The 19,046-nt window shown below is 47.6% G+C and overlaps 1 protein-coding gene across 5 annotated transcripts in view; it reads right to left on the bottom strand.

Annotated features, from left to right (window-relative positions):
* Positions 1-19,046, bottom strand: part of OGDH (oxoglutarate dehydrogenase) — a 76,969-nt gene that overhangs the window by 35,095 nt on the left and 22,828 nt on the right. For 2 of the 5 annotated variants that reach the window (XM_060157438.1, XM_060157439.1), the window contains exons 3-5: positions 13,389-13,580; positions 11,506-11,608; positions 5,251-5,295 (exon numbers count right to left, since the gene is read on the bottom strand). In XM_060157438.1, coding sequence (XP_060013421.1) covers positions 5,251-5,295; positions 11,506-11,608; positions 13,389-13,580 — 340 coding nt within the window. Of the gene's footprint in view, positions 1-5,250; positions 5,296-11,505; positions 11,609-11,738; positions 11,830-13,388; positions 13,581-19,046 lie in introns of those variants that run through there. The other 3 variants (XM_060157441.1, XM_060157440.1, XM_060157442.1) reach the window with 3 other exon arrangements.

The raw sequence follows: 19,046 nt of genomic DNA, 5'->3' as shown, positions 1-19,046 counted from the left end.
AATATAATAACCCAAATTAAAACTTAGTAAACGGGCTCAATGGCATTATCAGAGGACAGAGGATCAGTGAACTTAAAGGGAGAACAACAGAAATCAACCAACCTGAAGAATACAGAGAAAACAGATTGGGGGAAAAAAAACGGAAGAAAGTCCTAGGGACGTGTGATGCTGTAACAAAAGATTTCACAGTTGTGTTGATGAATCCCAGAAGGAGAAGAGAAAGCGGGAGGCTGAAAACTTCCCAAATATGGCAGAAGACTTACTCCACAGACTCAAGAAACTCAGTGAGCTCACAAAATAAAGCCAAAGAAATCCATGTCAAAATATGTTACAATTAAACTTCTGAATTTAAAGACAAAAAATCTTGAAAGCAGCCAGAATATAGTGACACTTTGCCTAGAGGGCAAAACAACTCAAATAACAGTGGATTTCTCAACAGAGGACAAAACAACAGAGGACAAAATAATAGAGGATTTCTCAACAGAAGCCATGGAGACCAGAAGGAAGTAGGACCACACTTACCAAGAGCTGAAAGAAAAGAACTGTTTCCCCAGAATCCTATATACAGTGATAATATCCTATAGGAATGAAGGAGAAATCAAAACATTTTCAGATGAAGAGAACTAAGAGAATGTGTCATCCTAAATGAATGGCTAAAAGAAGTTGTAAACAGAAAGGAAATGATACCAGAAGGAATCAGACAGGAGGAAGGAAGAAAGAACATGGAACTAAAAAATACAGGTAAATAAAAGACTTTCCTTCTCCTCGTGGGTCTTCTAAATTATGTTTGATGATTGAAGCAAAATTTGTAATATTATCTGATGCAGTTCTAAACATATGTAGAGGAAATGTTTAAGATAACTATATATTTTACATGGAGAGAAGGAAGGGATGTAAAGGGAGGTAAGTACACTTCACTTGAACTGGTAAAATGATGACACCATTAGATTGTGATAAGTTATGTAGTGATATAACACCTAAACAGCCACTAAAAAGGCTAAAAACACAAAGAGAGATGATCAAAAAGACTATACATAAATAAAAATGGAATTTTAAAGTATAGGTTTAAAAACCTAGAGGAAGTCAGGGAAAAGAAAGCAGAGAAATGAATAGGGCCAAACAAAATGAAGGATAAAATGGTAGATTTAAGCCCTAACATATCAATAGTTACATTAAATATAAATGGTCTAAATATACTACTTAAATGACAGAGATTGACGGAGTGGATTAAAAAAACAGGACTCAACTATATGCTTGACTTCAAATACAGTGATTTAGGCAGACTGAAAGTAAAAGGATGGAAGAAGATATGTCATGTAAAACATGTCCAACAAAAGCAGGAGTAGCTATATTATCATCAGATAAAATATATATTAGAGCAAAGAAAATTACTAGAGACAGAGAGGGACATTGTATGATAAAAAGATCAATCCACCCAGAAGACATAGCAATTCTAAATGTGCGTGCACCAAACAACAGAGATGCAAAATATGTGGGAAAAAAACACCAAAACTGAGGACTGAAAAGAAAAATAGACAAACCCACAGTTCGTCTGGAGGCTTCAAAGCCCTTCACTCAATAATCGACTAAAAAAGTAGATAGAAAGTTGCCAAAGATATAGAAAGACTCTATAACTGACAGGATCTAATGGACATTTATAGAACACTTCACCAAACAACAGCAGAGTATGCATTCTTTCCAAATGTCCATGGAACAAATGCCAATTCAGACAACATAGTGGGCCATAAAAACACCTCAACAAATTTAGCAGAACTGAGGGACTTCCCTGGTGGTCCAGTAGTTAAGCATCTGCCTTCCAATTCAGGGGATGTGGGTTCGATCCCTGGTCGCGGAACTAGGATCCCACATGCCATGGGGCAACTAAGCCTGTGCGTTGCAACTAGAGAGAAGCCAGTGCGATGCAACTGGAGAAGCCCACGCGCTGTAACAAAAGATCCCGCGTGCTGCGACTAAGGCTCGATGAAGCCAAAAACAAAAAAATTTAGCAGAACTGAAATTATATGGAGTATATTCTCCAACAACAATGGAATCAAACTAGAAATCAATAAGAGAAATATAAAAGGAAAATCTCCAAATTCTTGGAAACTAAACAACACCCTCTAAATAATCCATGAGTCAAAGAAGAAATATTAAGGGGTATCAGAAAATACACTGAACTGAATGGAAACGAAAATACAGTATGTCAAAGTTTGTAGGACAGCTAAAGCAGTTCTGACAGGGAAATTTATAGCAGTAAATGCAAACATTAGAGAAGAGGAAAAGGCTCTAATCAGTAATCTATAAGATCTTACCACAAGAACCTAGAAAAAGAAGGAAAAAAAAAACAATATAAAGAAAGCAGAAGTAAGGAAATAAAGATAAGAACAGAAATCAATGAAATTGAAAACAGCAAAACAGAAAAATCAATGAAACAGCTGGTTCTTTGGAAAGATCAGTAACATTGACAAACTTCTAAAAGGACTAACAGAAAAAGAGAAGACACAAATTACCAGTATCAGGAATAAAAGGGGATATCAATACAGACCCTGCAGATATCAAAAAGATACTAAGGGAATACTATGAACAACATACACTTGACAACTCAGATGTAAACAAACCATTCCTAGAACAACACAAACTGCTGTTACCCACCCACTATGAAAGAGATAATCTGAATAGCTCTAACTTTTAAAGAAATCGAATTCATAAATAAAAAGCTTCTGAAAAAGAAATCCAAACCCATATGGTTTTGCTGGGGAATTCTACTGGATGTTTGAAGAAGAATTAACACCAACTCTACACAGTCTCTTTCAGGAATTAGAGTAGGAAGAAAACTTCTCAGCTTATTTTACAAAGCTAGAATTACCCTGATACCAAGAGCAGACAAAGACAGTCAGAAAAAAAAAATTACAGACCAATATTCCCTATGAATACAGATACAAATACATATATATATAGATGCAGCAATATGCACAAAGAATTATATACCATGACCAATTGAGGTTTATTCCAGCAGTATATGTAAGTTGGGTTCAATACTTGAAAATCAATCGATGTAATCCACCATTGATCAGGAACAAAGCAAGGATGTTCATTCTTATGCCTCTTAGTCAACATGGTACTGGAAGGTCCAACCAGGGCAATTGGGCAAGAAAAGGAAATAAAAGGCAAACAGATTGGAAACGAAGAAATAATTGTTCCTATTTTCAAGTGAGATGATTGTCTACCCCCAAAATTCTAAAGAATCTACTAAAAAAAAAAAATCCTAGAATAAGTGAGCTCAGCAAGGTCACAGGACACAACATAAAAACAATCAATTGTACTTCAAGATATTAGTAATGAATAGATGGACACTAAATTTTTTTTAAAAACAGGAAGTACTGACATGTAAATCTAACAAAACATGTACAGAATTTGTATGCTGAAAACTACAAAAAGCTGATGAAAGAAATCAAAGATCTAAATAAGTGAGACATACTATGTTCATGGATTGAAGGGCAACATAGTAAAGATGTCAATTCTCCTTAAATTCATCTATATAGGTTTAACACAATTCCTACCAAAATGTCAGCAAGAGTTTTTGTAAATGTAGACAAGCTTATTCTAAAATTTACATGGAAAGAGACAGGCCCTAGAACAGCCAAGGCAATTCTGGAAAAGGAAAATAAAGTTCAGCAGCTACAGTAATCAAGACAGTGTGGTACTGGTGGAGAGACACACCTATTAAAAGAATAGAGAACCCAGAAACAGACCCACTGAATAAATCAGTCCAACTGATTTTTGATAAAAGTGTATAAAAGCAATTCAATGATAAGAAAGACAAACTTTTCAGTTAATGGTGCTGGAGTGATTGACATCCACAGGCCAAAAATAAACAAACCTTGATCTAAACTTCATATCCTATACAGAAATGAACTCAAAATGGATCACAGAGTTAAATGTTAAATGCAAAACTATAAAACCTTTAGAAAAATACAGGAGAAAATCTTCAGGATCTAGAGCTAAGAAAAGAGTTCTTAAACTTGATACCAAAAACATGATCCATAAAAGGGAAAATTGATACACTGGACTATAGAGTTTAAAACTTTTGCTCTGTAAAAGACCCTATTAGCTGAAGAACAGAAGAAACAACACAAAGGTCCTTCAGTGAGTAAATGGTTAAAACAATTCTGGGACACCTATGGCAAGGAATGCTACTCAGCAATTAAGAAGGAAAAAATTAGTGTTAGAAAAGCATGCTGACTGAAAAATGCCAATTCCAAAATGTTACATATTGTGATTTGTAAAACATTCTTGAAAGGACAAAATTATAGAAATGGAGAACAGAACAGTGGTTGCCAGGGGTCAAACATGGGGGTGGGGTAGAAGGGGAGTAAGTGTGGCTACAGAGGGGCAGCAGGAATGGCCGCTGGAGTGATGTAGACCCCTGTGGCTTGACTGCTGTCAGTGTCGGTATCCTGGTGTGATGTACTATGGTTTACAAGATGGTACCACTGAGGGAATTGGCTGAAAGGCATATGAGAATGTCTCTGTTATTTTTCATAACTGCATACAATTATTTCAAAATGAAAAGTTTAATCAAAACTAGAGTCTCACAGACATGATAAGATGGAGGAAAAGAGAACTTCTGAGTGACACCTGGCATGGAAGGAAGACTGGCCACTGTGGTGAGTGACAGCAGGCAGATGACCCCCGGCACCCCACTCTGGATTCTTCAAAGGTGCTCTGCCCAGAACCAAGGGTCATTAAGGACTCCTTACTTCATTAAGTAACGTTTTATCAGTACTTTAGTTGTCCTTCAAACATGGGAAGATCAAAAGGGAAAAAATGCCCAGGAAGCAGAATCTGAAAGAATCCAGAGTCCAGTCAGAGGCACAGTGCAGGATGTGGAGGAAACGACGTGCCAACATGCAGAATGTAGTGTGGCCTCAGGTCCCCGCTGGCTACAGCAGGAGCTAAAGACAGCCTACGCTAAAGATGGAAGCCCAGCGAAGCGATGGTGGACACGTGGAGGTGAAAATGCTCTTCAGAACACAAATGGACAGAAGCTAATATGACATGGTAAGTAGCTCTACCTGTTGGATAACAGCTATATGACAGGAAAAACATATCTCAAGACAATTAACAAACTTCAGAACACTCGACAGAGTTGTGTCAACTTTCCCCAAATTGCATGCTGGGGAAAGCTGCACATCCTGCTCAAATGAAGTCCTCAGCTCCAGAAAAGTGAAAGGCTCGTTATTTTCATACCTCCTACTGTTAGCATTCGAAGTCGTTCCTTGAAAACTGCAAGATCTGAGAGGCAGAGTGGGATAGCATGGGTGAGTGCAGAGGGAAAAAGACAGGCGAGTTAGTTTAAAAAAACCCCAAACACCCAAAACCCTACACCATTACCGCAGGAACAGGTAGCACAAACACTGTCACACAGACATAGACACTGAAGGAGAACAAGGGAGGGGGGATATGTGGTCTGATAAACATGGAAACGGTTCATGAACAGCTGGAATAAGGTGAATCTGAAGGAGGGAAAGGCCGCTCCCTGAGACCGAGAAGCCACCGTGTGGTGGCAGCTGAGGCCTCCTCATTTCCCCATCCTGAACAAGTGGCCGACACAGAGCTCTCCTGGGAAGTCAAATCCACCCAGTCCAGACTGCTTTGGGATGAAAAAACTGGGGAAAAGAAAATGAAAAAGCCTAATGTTTGTGTCCCATTCCTCAGAACTGGAGCACTAGGCAGCAGACTAGACCCAAAACCTCAAGCTCCTGCTGGATTCTAAAGAGTAGAAGGTAGGTCCTTGGTCTCCCCTCTCAAGAAGGTAGAACCAGGATGGAGGAACTCAGCTGCTGAGGACACAGGCTGAGAGCCACACACGTGCACAGCTGCACACACTCCTGCCTCACACCTGGAAGCTTGCCTGGCGCTAGTGAAAATCAAGATGTTGATCTGGACACACAAAATGCCTCCTGACGCTGGTTCCCTGGGAGGGTGGGCCTGATGACTGAGGGGTCAGAGCATGGTCACTGGCACTGTGGCTGCTCCCTGCCCTGGGAGTAGAGAGGAAGGCCAGCCAATGCATCCTTGGACGCTGATGGCAAGAGCTCTGACTCAGAGAGGACGGAGATGCCTGCTCTGAGTGGATAAAGCTCTCCTCCTCGCCCTCGAGGATGGCAGCACCTACCAAAGACCTCAGAGCCAGTGGCTCTCAAGACAATGGAACGTCCAGGTCCTACACAAAAGCATGGATGCTTTGCTTAAGGCAAGGATGAAGACTCTTCATTTTTTTCCTTCAATCCTCATAATCAAGACATACGACCATGCCAAGGAGCCATAAGAGTTGCCTGTGGGACTATCTCCCCACCTCCCCTGCCACCTCCCCACCCGCCGCCAGCCTCAAAGGGAACTGCAAACGTGCATCTGTTAAAAAAAAATCTAGGGACTTCCCTGGTGGCGCAGTGGTTAAGAATCTGCCTGCCAATGCACAGGACACGGGTTCGAGCCCTGGCCCGGGAAGATCCCACATGCCGCAGAGCAACTAAGCCCGTGCGCCACGATACTGAGCCTGCGTTCTAGAGCCCGTGAGCCACAACTAATGAGCCCATGTGCCACAACTACTGAAGCCCGCGCGCCTAGAGCCTGTGCTCTGCAACGAGAAGCCACCGCAATGAGAAGCCCGCGCACCGCAATGAAGAGTACCCCGCACGCAGCAACAAAGACCCAACGCAGCCAAAAAATAATGAAATAAAACTAAAAAAAAAATCTAAAGGCAATATGGTAAAATGTTTACATTTGTTCACCCTGGGTACTGGATACGTGGATGCTTTTATTCTTATCTGCACTTTTTGGATATTTTTAAAATAAAATACAAAGAAAAGACACAAACCGAAGGAGAATGGAAAGAGAACAGATATTCTGGTTGTCATTTACAGAAAGCGCAAGGGATTCCCAGCACCTGAGCACTTTAAAACATTTTAAAAAATTACTTCTTGATGAGCACAAGATGCTCTGCTGGAGAGACAGAGAACGGCTGAGATTTGGCCGTGTTGTTCCTAAGTGAAGCATAGCCGGCAAGAAGCAGGGATGTGCCTTGGTCTGCCAGTTCCTGGGCATCCAGGACGGAGGACACCCCTGCAGGGGGAGGTACCCACAATGACCTTAGCTTGGCCTGCCCTCCTGAGTCACTTGGGGAACCTGATCCCAACTCTTCACTCAGTGGTCTGGTGGCACCACACACTCACTGCACACAGCTGCCAATAAATGCTAAGTAAACTGCCCTCTATTGTTCTGAAATTATGAAAGCAGATTAAAATTCAACTCTATTTTTAGCTCATTCTTCCCAGCCATCAAGGGGGCAAAACTCAACCAGAAAGAACGCTCTGGAAGGTCAGAAGGGTGGGGAGACTTCATGTCCTGCTGTGCTGGACATGAAGTAGCTAAAATGTTGCCATCATTTGGACTTTTGAATTGCCCTTTTAACTATTTAACTCAAGCTCATTTCCTAAGACTGACAATTTGCAAACACTAATGGTAAACAGAAGTTTCACGCCTTCCTCTCTATTTACAGAATTTGAGTTCTCCTTTAATTATGTTTAAGTCTCACATTTAAGTAAATTTCAATCATTTTGTCACTGTGAATAGTTATACTATAGAATTTATACAGAAACCACAGACGATGGCACTTTTAAGCTGGAATCTAACTCAAATGCTGCCCTTGGAAGAGGAGAGGAAATGGAGGGCAAGAGCTAATGAGAACTTTCACCATGTCCCCACCCAGCCAAGGGCAGCTCTGCTGAGGCCAGAAACAAGACTGCCCCACGCCCCGTCCTCACCCCAGCGAAGCAAGGACTGCATGCCAGCGCAGGACTGCAGCCTGGAGGGGGAAGAGCGCACAGGCTGTCTGGAGTTTACTTGTTTCTACTTAAGGTGGCAACAACCCCGACCCCAAGGGACTCGCTGTCAAAAGCTGCACGCTGACCCTTCTTTAGGGCCAACCAGGAGAGGCCTCGCTAGAAAACCTGATCCCATCTGGAGACTTCCCACCTCTCCCTAGGGAGGAATGTGGAATGTTGTGCCCAGGCATCCCAGGTTGGAGCTCAACTCTCCTCCACCCGACGCGACATAAATCAAGATGCTCTTCTGGGGGACACCTGGAACCTGGCTCCTAACATAACACATTCTGGGAAAAGGCCCCCCTTTCCTAAGCAGTCACCGCACAATTCTAGACCATAACCCACACCTAACTGAGAAACTGTTCTAACATTAATTGTTAAATTTTAATCAAAATAATCGATAACCCCACCATCTTAATGATATTTCTGTTGCATTCACAGTATGTTCTGTGTGCACGTGTCTCACGGTGACCCTGACATGCTAGGACCATCCAGCAGCTGGAGCATGTCGGCCAAGTCGGCTGTCTACCTGTTAACACTCTCTACCAGTGACTGCAGGGGCCATGAGTATTTCTAGGATGTTAGCATAAGGAACCTAGGCCAGCGTTTCCCAACCTTCTCAGAATTGGTCAGAAAAGGGCAAGAACTCAGTGGAAACTTTTCATATTTTCCACCTTATTAAAAAAATTTTGAGGGGACATCATCCCCACTCGCCCTGCAGACCTGCACTGGCTAGCGCTGCCCTTGGGAACGGCTTCCTGACTTCACCCAAGGCTCGCAGCTGTTCCTCTGGCCCTCGTGTTGCTCCAGCAACAGCACAATGCTCAAATACCTGAGGGGTGATCACCGCCTGGGCCTCGGTTTCCCCACAAGAGGATGGAGAAATCGTGCCGCATCCACCGGGAGAAAGGAAGGGCAGCTCAGAGGTGTTACGAGTGGGACGCAGGCTTGGGGAAGGCTTCTGTGCAACACAGGACACCACTGCAGTCACTCACTTACCCCAGACCAACACGTGGGCCACGCCGACCCCCCGCTTTGGCAGGTCCCTGCCCCGGAGCTACCCTGTCTCATCACTCAGGGTGCAGCCCAGTCCTTACTACTACCAACTCCTGTGGGACCCACTCTGGGTTATTTGCTCCATTTCTTGGTTTCTAAATATATATCTTTACCAGAGAGACCAGCAGCTGCTTATCTCAAAAGATTATTAACAATCACAGTGGCTCACACCTTCATGGAGCTTAGTAAGCTCCAGGCACTATTCTCAGGAGTTTATTTAATTCTGAAACAACCTAACAGACGAGGAGACAGAGACAGAGGCACACAGCTAGTCCTGGCAGAGCTGGGCTTCCACATAGGGAGCTGGCTCGAACCCAGGCCCTGAGGTTCGGATAAGATGGTGGGCAGGAAAGTGCTCTAGGGACTGTCCAGTGTCCCTGAACAGAGCGGTCACGTTGGACCAGTTGATTTCATAAAGACCTACATACATCAAGGGTGAGATAATTTAAGACTAACTTTCCTACACTAACCCCACTGATCATGACTTTTATGTCACACTACTTTGAATTCTCGGGATGCAGTGACCTTTTCTCCTGCACAGGAGGGGTCTGCTGCCCAACTTTCTCCTGCTGTTTCTGAAGGGCTCCCAGCTGGAGGATGCCCAGTCTTCCTCAAATGAGCTCAGGAAGTTCTGGGCCACCTCTGTGTGTCTCTGGCTTATAACCCTCGCCATGCTGACGCAGAACCTCACAGGGGCACACTCGGGGCACTATTCCCGAGTAGAATGTAAGGCAAGGCCGAGATGGCCAAGAAAGAACTAGGAAGAAGGACAGAGGTCCTGCCTCTGCCCCTGCCCCTGACGAGAGCTGTGAACTGAGGAGCCAGGCAGCATCAACAGGCCTGGGGGCTCCCACCCTTCACAGACTCCTGGGCTGGGATGGCCTGGGGGGCGCTTCCAAGAAAGCCCCACCTGTGCCTGTGGGCTGCGGCGGGCGCCATCCCACCCTGAGCAGTCTTGCGTGGGACAGAGAAGAGCTCCAGGCTCCCCAGGCAGTACTAATGAGCTGGGAACCACCGAAAAAGGTCCGTTTTGATACCAAGAAACTAGCAACCAGGGATGGCACAAGGAACAGGGGAGATGCAGTTTCGGATGGGAGAAGGAGACCCCACCTCCCCTGTGCCTTTCTTGTTTAAATGCTTGACTGTGCATGGGAACACCAGGCTCTGTGGCCTGGGCCTGGGCCGGGCTGGCTCTGCAGTCCTCCTTTTCTGGAGAGACAGCTCCAGGGCACAGGGCCTTGAGCTCTCATCAGGCAGCTGGTGCCCTGGGGCTCGCAGGCCTCTCACGTAGAGGGGGTGCTCTGCCCTGGACCTGGAGGGGACTCACGGTGCCGAGGGGGCTTCAGCACTGGTGAGCACAGGTTGGGTCGGGCCTGGGTGCTGCGGGGACTAAGTGGCGAGGAAGAGGAAAGGAGCTCCAAGTGTCCTCGGGGACACTGCAAAGAGCAGCTCACTTCTGGGGTGCACAGTTGTCACCACTCAGTAAAGTAGCAGGATTAAGCTCACGTCCTGCCGACAATCTGAACTGGCCCTACTTAATCATATTCAGGAGGGCTTCTCTAATCTTTCTTCCAAAAGTGCAGGTACAAAGTAGAGGAAACCCTGCATTACCTAGGAGTGTTTCTGAAATGAAGACGGAGCAGAGATGAACCTCTAACAGCAATCCCAGGGCCAACACTGTTTGAAATCCAGCCTTACCTGACTAGTGCCTGACCTCCCACGTCACAACTCGGACACGCCTCTAAGGGCATTCGGGCACCACAAAGCGTTAGTGACTGTTATTCAGGAGGCAAATTTCATCCCCTCCCAAAGAGCAGCGTTAGGCAGGTAGGTAATCATCAGTTTTATTAGCATGCACAGTGTTTCTCGAAAACAACCTGGCCATTTAAAAATTAGTCACGTTGTCATTTCTGCAGCACAGGTTAGCAGCACGGTGACTTAGAACAGGTTAACTTGAGAAAGCAACCGCAGGTGTGAGCCCAGCCACGCCCCTCTGCTCAAGACAGAGAGGGTACGGTGAGCGGGACTACAAGCGCCCGCGGGGACGCCTTCCAAAGTTTCCTCAGTATGATCACCGGCATTTGAGAATCGAGACACCCAAACTGCACCACCTGCTCTGGAATTCACCCTGTCAAAGGCAGGCCACACCGTGCTTCAGAGCAGACAGTGTGTGACAACGGTCCTGAGCAGTGCCCCGTCTGGGGCAGCACTGCCCTGAGATCTGGAAACCGAAGCCAGACGAGCTGGTCTCTGGAATATCTTCTGACCCGCCTGCCTGGGTGGGTCATCTTTTTCTCTGTGCCACAAACCTTTTCTGCCCCCAAATTTTACTTTCCAATTTTGAGACTTAGATAATTGAGCTCATACGATCTGGCTGAAAAGCTGAGATAAAAATAACTTGCCCAAAACACACTAAGGCTACATGACTGATAAATGTCAAGTGATCAGAACGAAGGAAACTTAAGAGTCTTTCCCTTCCGCCTGTGGACGTCCTGGCTGCCACAGGCTGGGACACAGAGAGAGGAGCCACGCAGCGCAGCGCTGGCCGCTCTCAGACCCTCACCAAGTTTGTCTGTGGATGAGATAATATCAGCGGGCACGGAGGAGTCCAGATCAGCATCCAAAATTCCCAGGGGGTCCAGCTGTGCTACATGGTGCCCTCGTATCTATGAATGGGCCAGCGATGGAGAGGGAAGGACACACACAAAAGGACAGGAGAAAAAAAAGAGGGAAGGGGTAAAAAAAAAAAAAAAAGTAAAATTACATTAAAATTAGTGTTTACAGATTAATTCTCACCCACGTTTGAAGAAACAGTTACTGGAGCATCATCAAAATTTACACAACTAATTCCGAGAGGATCAAGTTTTGCAATGTGGTGACCCCTGACCTGGAAGCAATAATACAAGCAGTCATTAAGCAGGTCCTGTGGGCTGTGTCGAGGGGTAAAAGTTGCACTTGGTCAAACCTTTCCCTGAGAGTGCCAATGAACCCAAACAACAAAGTCAGTTAGTAAAAAGAGTTACAATAGTTTGTTTTAAAGCACTATTGTGCATAAATGCACTTTTATAAAAAGGGGATAAGCTCCTCAGGTTTTGATAAACCTGGCAGTCTAAAAGGACCCACTTCTCGGGATCCTTCACAGTTTTCCTGGATAAACAGCAATGGGATATGCTGGGGACTTTAGCACCAGTGCGAAGACCAGTCAGCTTAGAACACGAAGTCCCTAAGGAAGGGGTGGGCGTGGCCCTGCTGCGTGGGTCAGGGCACAGGGGGCACAACAGCAGACAGCTACAACAGGGACCTCAGTGCCTGATCTGAACCATTTAAAAGCAAAAAGACACGTAAAATCCCTTCCAATTTTGTTTCTTTAAGTCTTGGATACTTTATCCACTGTTTCTTGCTAACAATTTGGGAAGGGGAGCAGTTGCTGAGAAGTCACTTAAAGACCAACAGAAATGACTGAGGCTGAATAAGTCAGGCAGTGGTCAGCACACACCAACTGTGCCTCCTTCTACAGAAACGCCCACTGTGAACGGTGTGCGTCTCGTCATTTGCCCTGGGGAGAGAGCCTGACTTGCCAGGCTCCAACAGGACAGACCCACCCTGTGCTACCTGTCTTGACACCTGTGGCAACTGGCCCTGTGGGCGGAAGGGAACGGTCCACATGGCCATTTCCAGGAAAGAGAACATCGGAGACAGAACTCTGTGGTGTGGCACCCCTGCTACATTGCAGCAATGCCAGAAGAGGCAGCAGGGAAGCCCATGTCCTGGGAGCTCCCAGAAGGGCCTCCCCGGGCCCGATTTCTCCTCCTTTCTTCCTGAGAACTACTCACAGACCAGGTGGTAAGGTCTGAATTCTGGGCTCTTCTCCACACCACGCGGATATCCTGGAAGGGGCTTCTGGGCTCTGAGAAAGGCCATGGAAGCCCTTGGTTCTGCATGAGCCTCCTCCAACGGGGCTGACCACTGACTGGAATGCTCCTGGAGAGGTGGCCCCTCTGCAGGCTCAGCTGCCCCTCACCTGCCTCTCCCTGCTTCCATGGGCTCTGCTTCTGTCCCCAAACCCTACAGGTTCATTTTGTCTTATTGCATTTGGGCCCTAGCAACTGAGAAGGGGAGCAGCACACCCCTCCTGGTCACTGCTCCCTCCTGGGCATCGGCACTTCCCCTGACACCCGGGCACTGACCGCGTTTCCCTGCTCACAAATCATTCTTGCCAAGCTATGGGAAGAAATAAGGGCAGGTGCTAAAGGTGGCAGAAGATCTGCTCAAACAGGGTAAGACTGCCTGGGCTCCTTTTCTCTTGTCATATGTCATTTTTGCCTCCCTCCAGCCCAGAGCAGGGAGAGAGAGCGCCTAGTGTTTGGTGGGGGTGAAAGTTAAGCGACAACCTTCATGGGGTCAGCGGGGCACTCTGTCATGGATGGCTGGCCGCTGCCACCTTACCTGGTAGGCCCTGATGAGAGACTGCACTGCCAGGTGATCCTCCACCAGCTTGTCCACGTTGGGCTGAACCTCCACCAGGGGCTGCGCTCTGGCCACAGCTGACAGGGAGCCCAGGCTCAGGGGGAGCGGGCTCTGGTAGGCGGTGCCCGGGGGCGCTCCGGCGTTGGTGTTTCGGAAAAAAATGTCCCATGACTGAAGACAAAGAAGGAACACACATGTCACTCCGTTGCTCCCCTAAGGCCTAGGACTCATTTTTAGCCAAAAAGAGAACTGTTCTTGGCAGGTAAGCCTTGATTATGCCCATCTACCAGTAGCCTGGTTGGGTCAACTTTTTCCTACTCTGGACAGCCTGCTTCTGCCCCCAGCGGGTGGCTCTCTCAGAGGCTGGGCCCCTGCTTCCATCATTCCCTCAGATGCGCCTCCTCACCCCAACCCTACGACGCAGATGCCCTCCCATCAAAACCCCCAAGGCCCAAGGCCGAGCAGCTCTGCCCGGCTTGTGAGTGCCAACTGCTTCCATGGCAGGCAGCCCAGGAGGCAGGTGAACAGAGGCCTTCCTGCCCCATCTGTTCCCTGTCTAGTCATCCGGAAGACCAATGCTCGTGGCCCTCCTGCCTCTAGGGCTGCAGCTGCCCCAGGTCCTCAAACCCCAACTGGGCCTCCTCAGGGGAACTGAGTGCATTTAGATCCTCTTTCCAGACCCCAGAGGCGTGGCACAGCTTTTGAAGCTCAGGCCTGCTTGCTTGTGCTTTCTCGCCGGACATAAAACAGAATCAGGGGGACTTCCCTGGTGGCACAGTGGCTAAGACTCTGTGCCCCCAACGCAGGGGGCCCAGGTTCGAGCCCTGGTCGGGGAACTAGATCCCAACACGCATGCTGCAACTAAGAGTTTGCATGCCGCAACTAAGGAGCCCGTGCGCCATGGCTGAGGAGCCGGCGAGCCGCAACTAAGGAGCCCACCTGCCGCAACTAAGACCCGGCGCAACCAAATAAGTAAATAAATATTAAAAACAAAAGCAAAAAAAACCCAAAGAGAATCAAGGCCTTTATGTAAGAGGCAGCCCGGAGCTTGGACCTGTGAAGCCTGAAGCGTCCCCACTGACCCCTACAGAAATAGTCTTGTCATTAAGGGCTCAGGGTGTGCAGTCGGAGGCAGAAACTTAAATCTGAGCTCTGAGATCTTGGCAAATAACCTAAATTTCTGTGCTCAGTTCTTTCATCCGTAAGATGAGGACAAAAAAAATCTATATATTCTTCATAGGTTGTTTTTGTAAAGACTAAAGGCATTTAGCACACAATCTGGTAGGCAGTTGGCATTACTGGTAGTAACTGGTATTACTACTGGTTTCAACTTCCTTTGTGCTAATGTGAACTAACTCCTCTTCCTATTATTTTTGGCTATTTTGTATTTGATTCAATTTTTTCTTTTCTTTTTTTTTTTGGCCATGTTGTGCGGCTTGTGGGATCTTAGTTTCCCGACCAGGGATCGAAACTGTGCCCCCTGCAGTGGAAGTTCGGAGTCCTAACCACTGGAGTCCCAGGGAATTCCCTGATTCAATTTATAATCTGCATAGACGTTGTGAACTATAATAGTTTATCTCATACAAAGACGTGAAGCTTAAAATAAAATTTTAGAGGTCAGAGAAACTAAGACTTAATAAAATTCCATTGCCAAAAAATATATATTAAAACTCAAAGAGTTTAGAAACATGAAAACATTGTCTTTCTTCTCTGCCATGAATTTTCCAGTTTCCAAGATTCTTCTGTCAATAAACTCTGGTTAGACTTCTTGAAAAATCTGGAGAGGAGAAACTTCACTAGACTTTTGTTCGCCCTCCCAGTTAAGTGCTACCAAGATGTTGTCCAGATGGGCTCGTCTGGGAGCTTGGGCAGGTATCGAATGGGTCTATCTATGTCTGGGCAGAAACCCTGAGACTGGTCCTGAAGCCTGAAGGTCTTCTGGCTTTTTCAGGCAGGCTCTTTATGACATGTAGACGTACTGACTTGGACGGTCCGAGAGATGGCTGCATGCTGCTGCCAGTCACAAACCCCTGGGATGCGCACAGGCCTGGAGCATCACACAAGGCAGCCCGGCCTCTCACTAAAAGTGTTTCTGAGGGGAGCTTTCCAGAATGTTTATATCATTCTACAATAAGAACACAGTCCTTTTGTATTCAAAAAGATTAATTTAAAAAAATCAAACTATTAGGGATGATAGTACAACACGGTGAATATACTAAAAACCAGAACTGTACAATTTTTACATGTGAATTCTACCTCAATAACAATTTTTAAATGTTTTAACATATCTCACTATTCAAGGTTTTACTGTGTTTACCTTTCTGGTTAATTTTCAGCATGTCAGCTGATGGTAGAAGGGAGCTCTGGGGTTCTCTTTTGGCAAAGGCCATAACACCGACTGCAGAGCACCTTGCATCACGTGACCTGACAACCAGGGGCATTCTACACCCAGGGCTTGGAACCCCAAGACCATTCTCTCCCTCTGAGTCCTCTAACAGGGGTAAAAGCAGTATGCCCACCAGAGAAAGCAACCGACTTACTCTTGGGAGAGAAAGGAGAGGATGCCTCAGGATCAGCAGCCTTGGGCAAGGTAAGGCGGCCCCAAGCTCGGCACCCACCTGGTTCCTTACACAGGCCTAAGGAGCAGACACGCTGGACACCCCCAAACATTTCTGACTCTGTGAGCTCGTACAGCAGGCCATGCAAGCTCCACGCATTCTGGGAGCAGCTCTGGCCCAGGGCTCTCCCTGGCCCCCACCCATACCTCCAGTAACCGAGGGCCTGGACTGAAAGGAGCCCCGTTGATAGGGTAGGGGATGCGGCAGGAGTCAGCCCAGCCCTGCACGGCAAGAACCAACAGCACACCGTTCCTGCCTTGTAAAACCTCATCTAGTTTCTGCTTTGCCCCCAGCGGGCTCTAGCACTGGCGTCCCCACCCTTACGTGTGTCCATGCCAAGTCCTGCTCTGGACATTTACCCTGGGGCTGCAGGGGGGCTGAAGGACAGGGCATGACCCTGAAACCAAGTAGCCTCTGGAGAGCAGCACACAGGATCCCAACTTTCTTCAAGCCTTAAACACTGTCTTCTTCCCCACAGAACGCATGAACACATGTGTAGAAATGCAGCGGCAGTCGCCCAACGACAAGACCTTGGATGGAGAGGGTCCCCTGGCTGCACGCCGACCCCTCGCCCTGATGGGCACCAGCTGCTGACAGACCCAGAGCCAAAAGGCATAGCAAAAAACACAAGTTCACCTCTCTTTAGAAAAATCAGCTTTGAATAACAAGAACAGTAGTGGCAGCCACAGAGGTAGGAGTAGTTACCACACTGATGTTCCAAGCACCTGGAATGCCAACTACGGCCTCCTGGGGAGAGGTTCAGGCAGGCAGGACTGACAGCGTGGTCACCAGGCAGAGATACTGATCAGGTTAAGTAAGACAGAGCAACCCTTACATAAACAGCGTCTCTCAGGCTGGCTTATTACCCTTGCCAAAGCCAGCAAACAATAAAATCAAAGGATTTCCAGGGCTGACACCCGGAGGGCGCAGGCCAGGCCCCTGGGTGGCAGTGGGGTGGGGAGGGAAATCGCAGTCATCGGGCCTCCTCTCTCTGACCTTCTTTTGTGCTTGGGATAAAACTCCAGGTGATTTTCAATTGGCTGAGGACAGCGACACAGACTGAAATTCTGCTCAAGCTGGAGGCGGTCAGAAAAAACTGGTTCCTACCAGTATTGCAGAGAGCTGGGAAACACTGGGAAAGAATATGCCAGGAATGCAGCTTCCTCCAGGCCCGTAATTCACCCCCGCTGCGCACGCTTCCCTGCAGCTCCGGCAGGCCCTCCCCCGCACGCTCTGGGCAGGTGTGGGTACCTGCACTCAGATGAGGGCCCGCCCAAGGAGCCCACCCCAACAAACAGCAAGCCCCCTTCCACCAGATCCGATCAGTTTGCACACGTGGGTGACAGAAAGTTCCTGGCGGCATACACTTTGCAAAACCCTCGCACCACAGCTTAAAACTGGTAAATTTTCACGTAAGTCAGACCTCAAAAAAAAGTTGATTTAAAAAAAAGGCTGTGAAAATGAAGGTCATTTTTTTTGGCTTCTAGGTTTCACCGCCCTTCAGAGGCAGAGCTTCTCTCCCTCCAGCATCTTCTCCAAGATGCCTCTTCCACCCCTCCCCTCCCCACACCTGAACTGGCTTCCACCTTCGTTTGGTAGTAGCCTGCACCTCCCCCACTCCTGCTGCCTGGGGCGCTCATCCCCTCTCCACACACTGACCCGCGTCATCTTCAACCTGTGGCTCTGCCACTATCCGGAGAGGGTTCCCCCTCTGATAATCGCAGCCCTCGTTTGCACACATCTGAACTTGAGGCTTTGTTTACCCGTATGTCTACCTGCTGCCAGTTCCGGTTCTCTCCCTGGCAGCGGCTTCCCTGCTGTCAGAACCAAGTGTCTGCAGACCCGCTGCAGGGACAGGTGACCACGAGGCTGAAGTGACCGGTCAGTGGGCCCTTTCCCAAAGGAAGAGAAAACTTCAAGAAGAGGACGCCTGTGCGGTCCCACATGCCCCCTGCACGTGGAGCTTCGCGGCCTCCGTGCCATAGAGGCGAGCAGCCCTGGCCCGTCAACGGAGGTATAGGCAGGCCACCCACCTCCCATGAATGGGTTTAAGGCCATCAACTTGTTGCTGAAATGACTTAAATCAAAACACGATAGATTTCAAGTACAAATAAGTATAACATTCTGGGTGAAGTGAAACCAGAATTCTTACATTTAATTTTAGATAACTAAAAGCATTTAACTGTAGTACATGAAGGTCTGTTTTCAAAAGCCATTAGCTCCTCTGCTCCCCCATACACCTCCCAGGCTTCTCACAGCCCCAACGGGCTTTCCCTGCCGCCCGCCGCCAGTCCTCTTCTCCCCAGTTAGAGGGAGCTCTTCAAAGCTGCAAACACATCCCTTCTCTGTAACGTCTAAGGAAGCGGGTCCGGTGCTTTGCACATAGTAAGTGCTCAACACTCCTGCTGAGTTAAGTTCAGACAGGTCAGACTCCTTCAAAAGCGAACATCTTGACAGGTTTGGTGTCAGATGCAATGTCAGGTGCAGTGGTAGGGCTGGTATCAGGTGTGATGTTAGGTGCTGTGCTCCCTGGGATGTCAAATGTGGTGCTGGGGGGTGTTAGCTGTGGTTCTAGGGGTGGTATCAGATGCAGTGTTAGGTGTGATGCGAGGTGGATGCCAGGTGCTCGGTCTGGCGTGGTCCTAGGTATGGTGTCAGGTGTGGTGCTAAGTGCTGTGCTAGGCAGGGTGTCAGGTGCAGCAGTGGGTGCGGTGACAGCTGTAAGACCGTGGACCGTCCAGAGTCCTCATCTCAGATAAGGCGCTGACCTCAGTGACTGTGGGAGTGCTAACCAGGGGACGTGGGCGTCAGTGGTTCAGTGAGGCAAGCAGACTTTACCCTGTTGATTGTCAGCAGATCGCAAGAGTGTCAGGGCCAAGTTCCTGACTGTGAAGGTCGTGACAGAGACTTGCTCACGAAGGGTTTGGCTTTGGAGGGGTCACAAGCCTGCTACCAAGCGCCCTTCCCCACCCCGTCTCAAAGTCCCCCGATGTGTGTCAGATACGCAGGCCAGTGCAAC

The sequence above is a fragment of the Lagenorhynchus albirostris genome, chromosome 8 (genome assembly GCF_949774975.1).
Source record: "Lagenorhynchus albirostris chromosome 8, mLagAlb1.1, whole genome shotgun sequence".
NCBI lineage: Eukaryota > Metazoa > Chordata > Mammalia > Artiodactyla > Delphinidae > Lagenorhynchus > Lagenorhynchus albirostris.
Note: the sequence above shows the minus strand (reverse complement) of the source record. Positions and strands in the feature narration are given on the sequence as shown.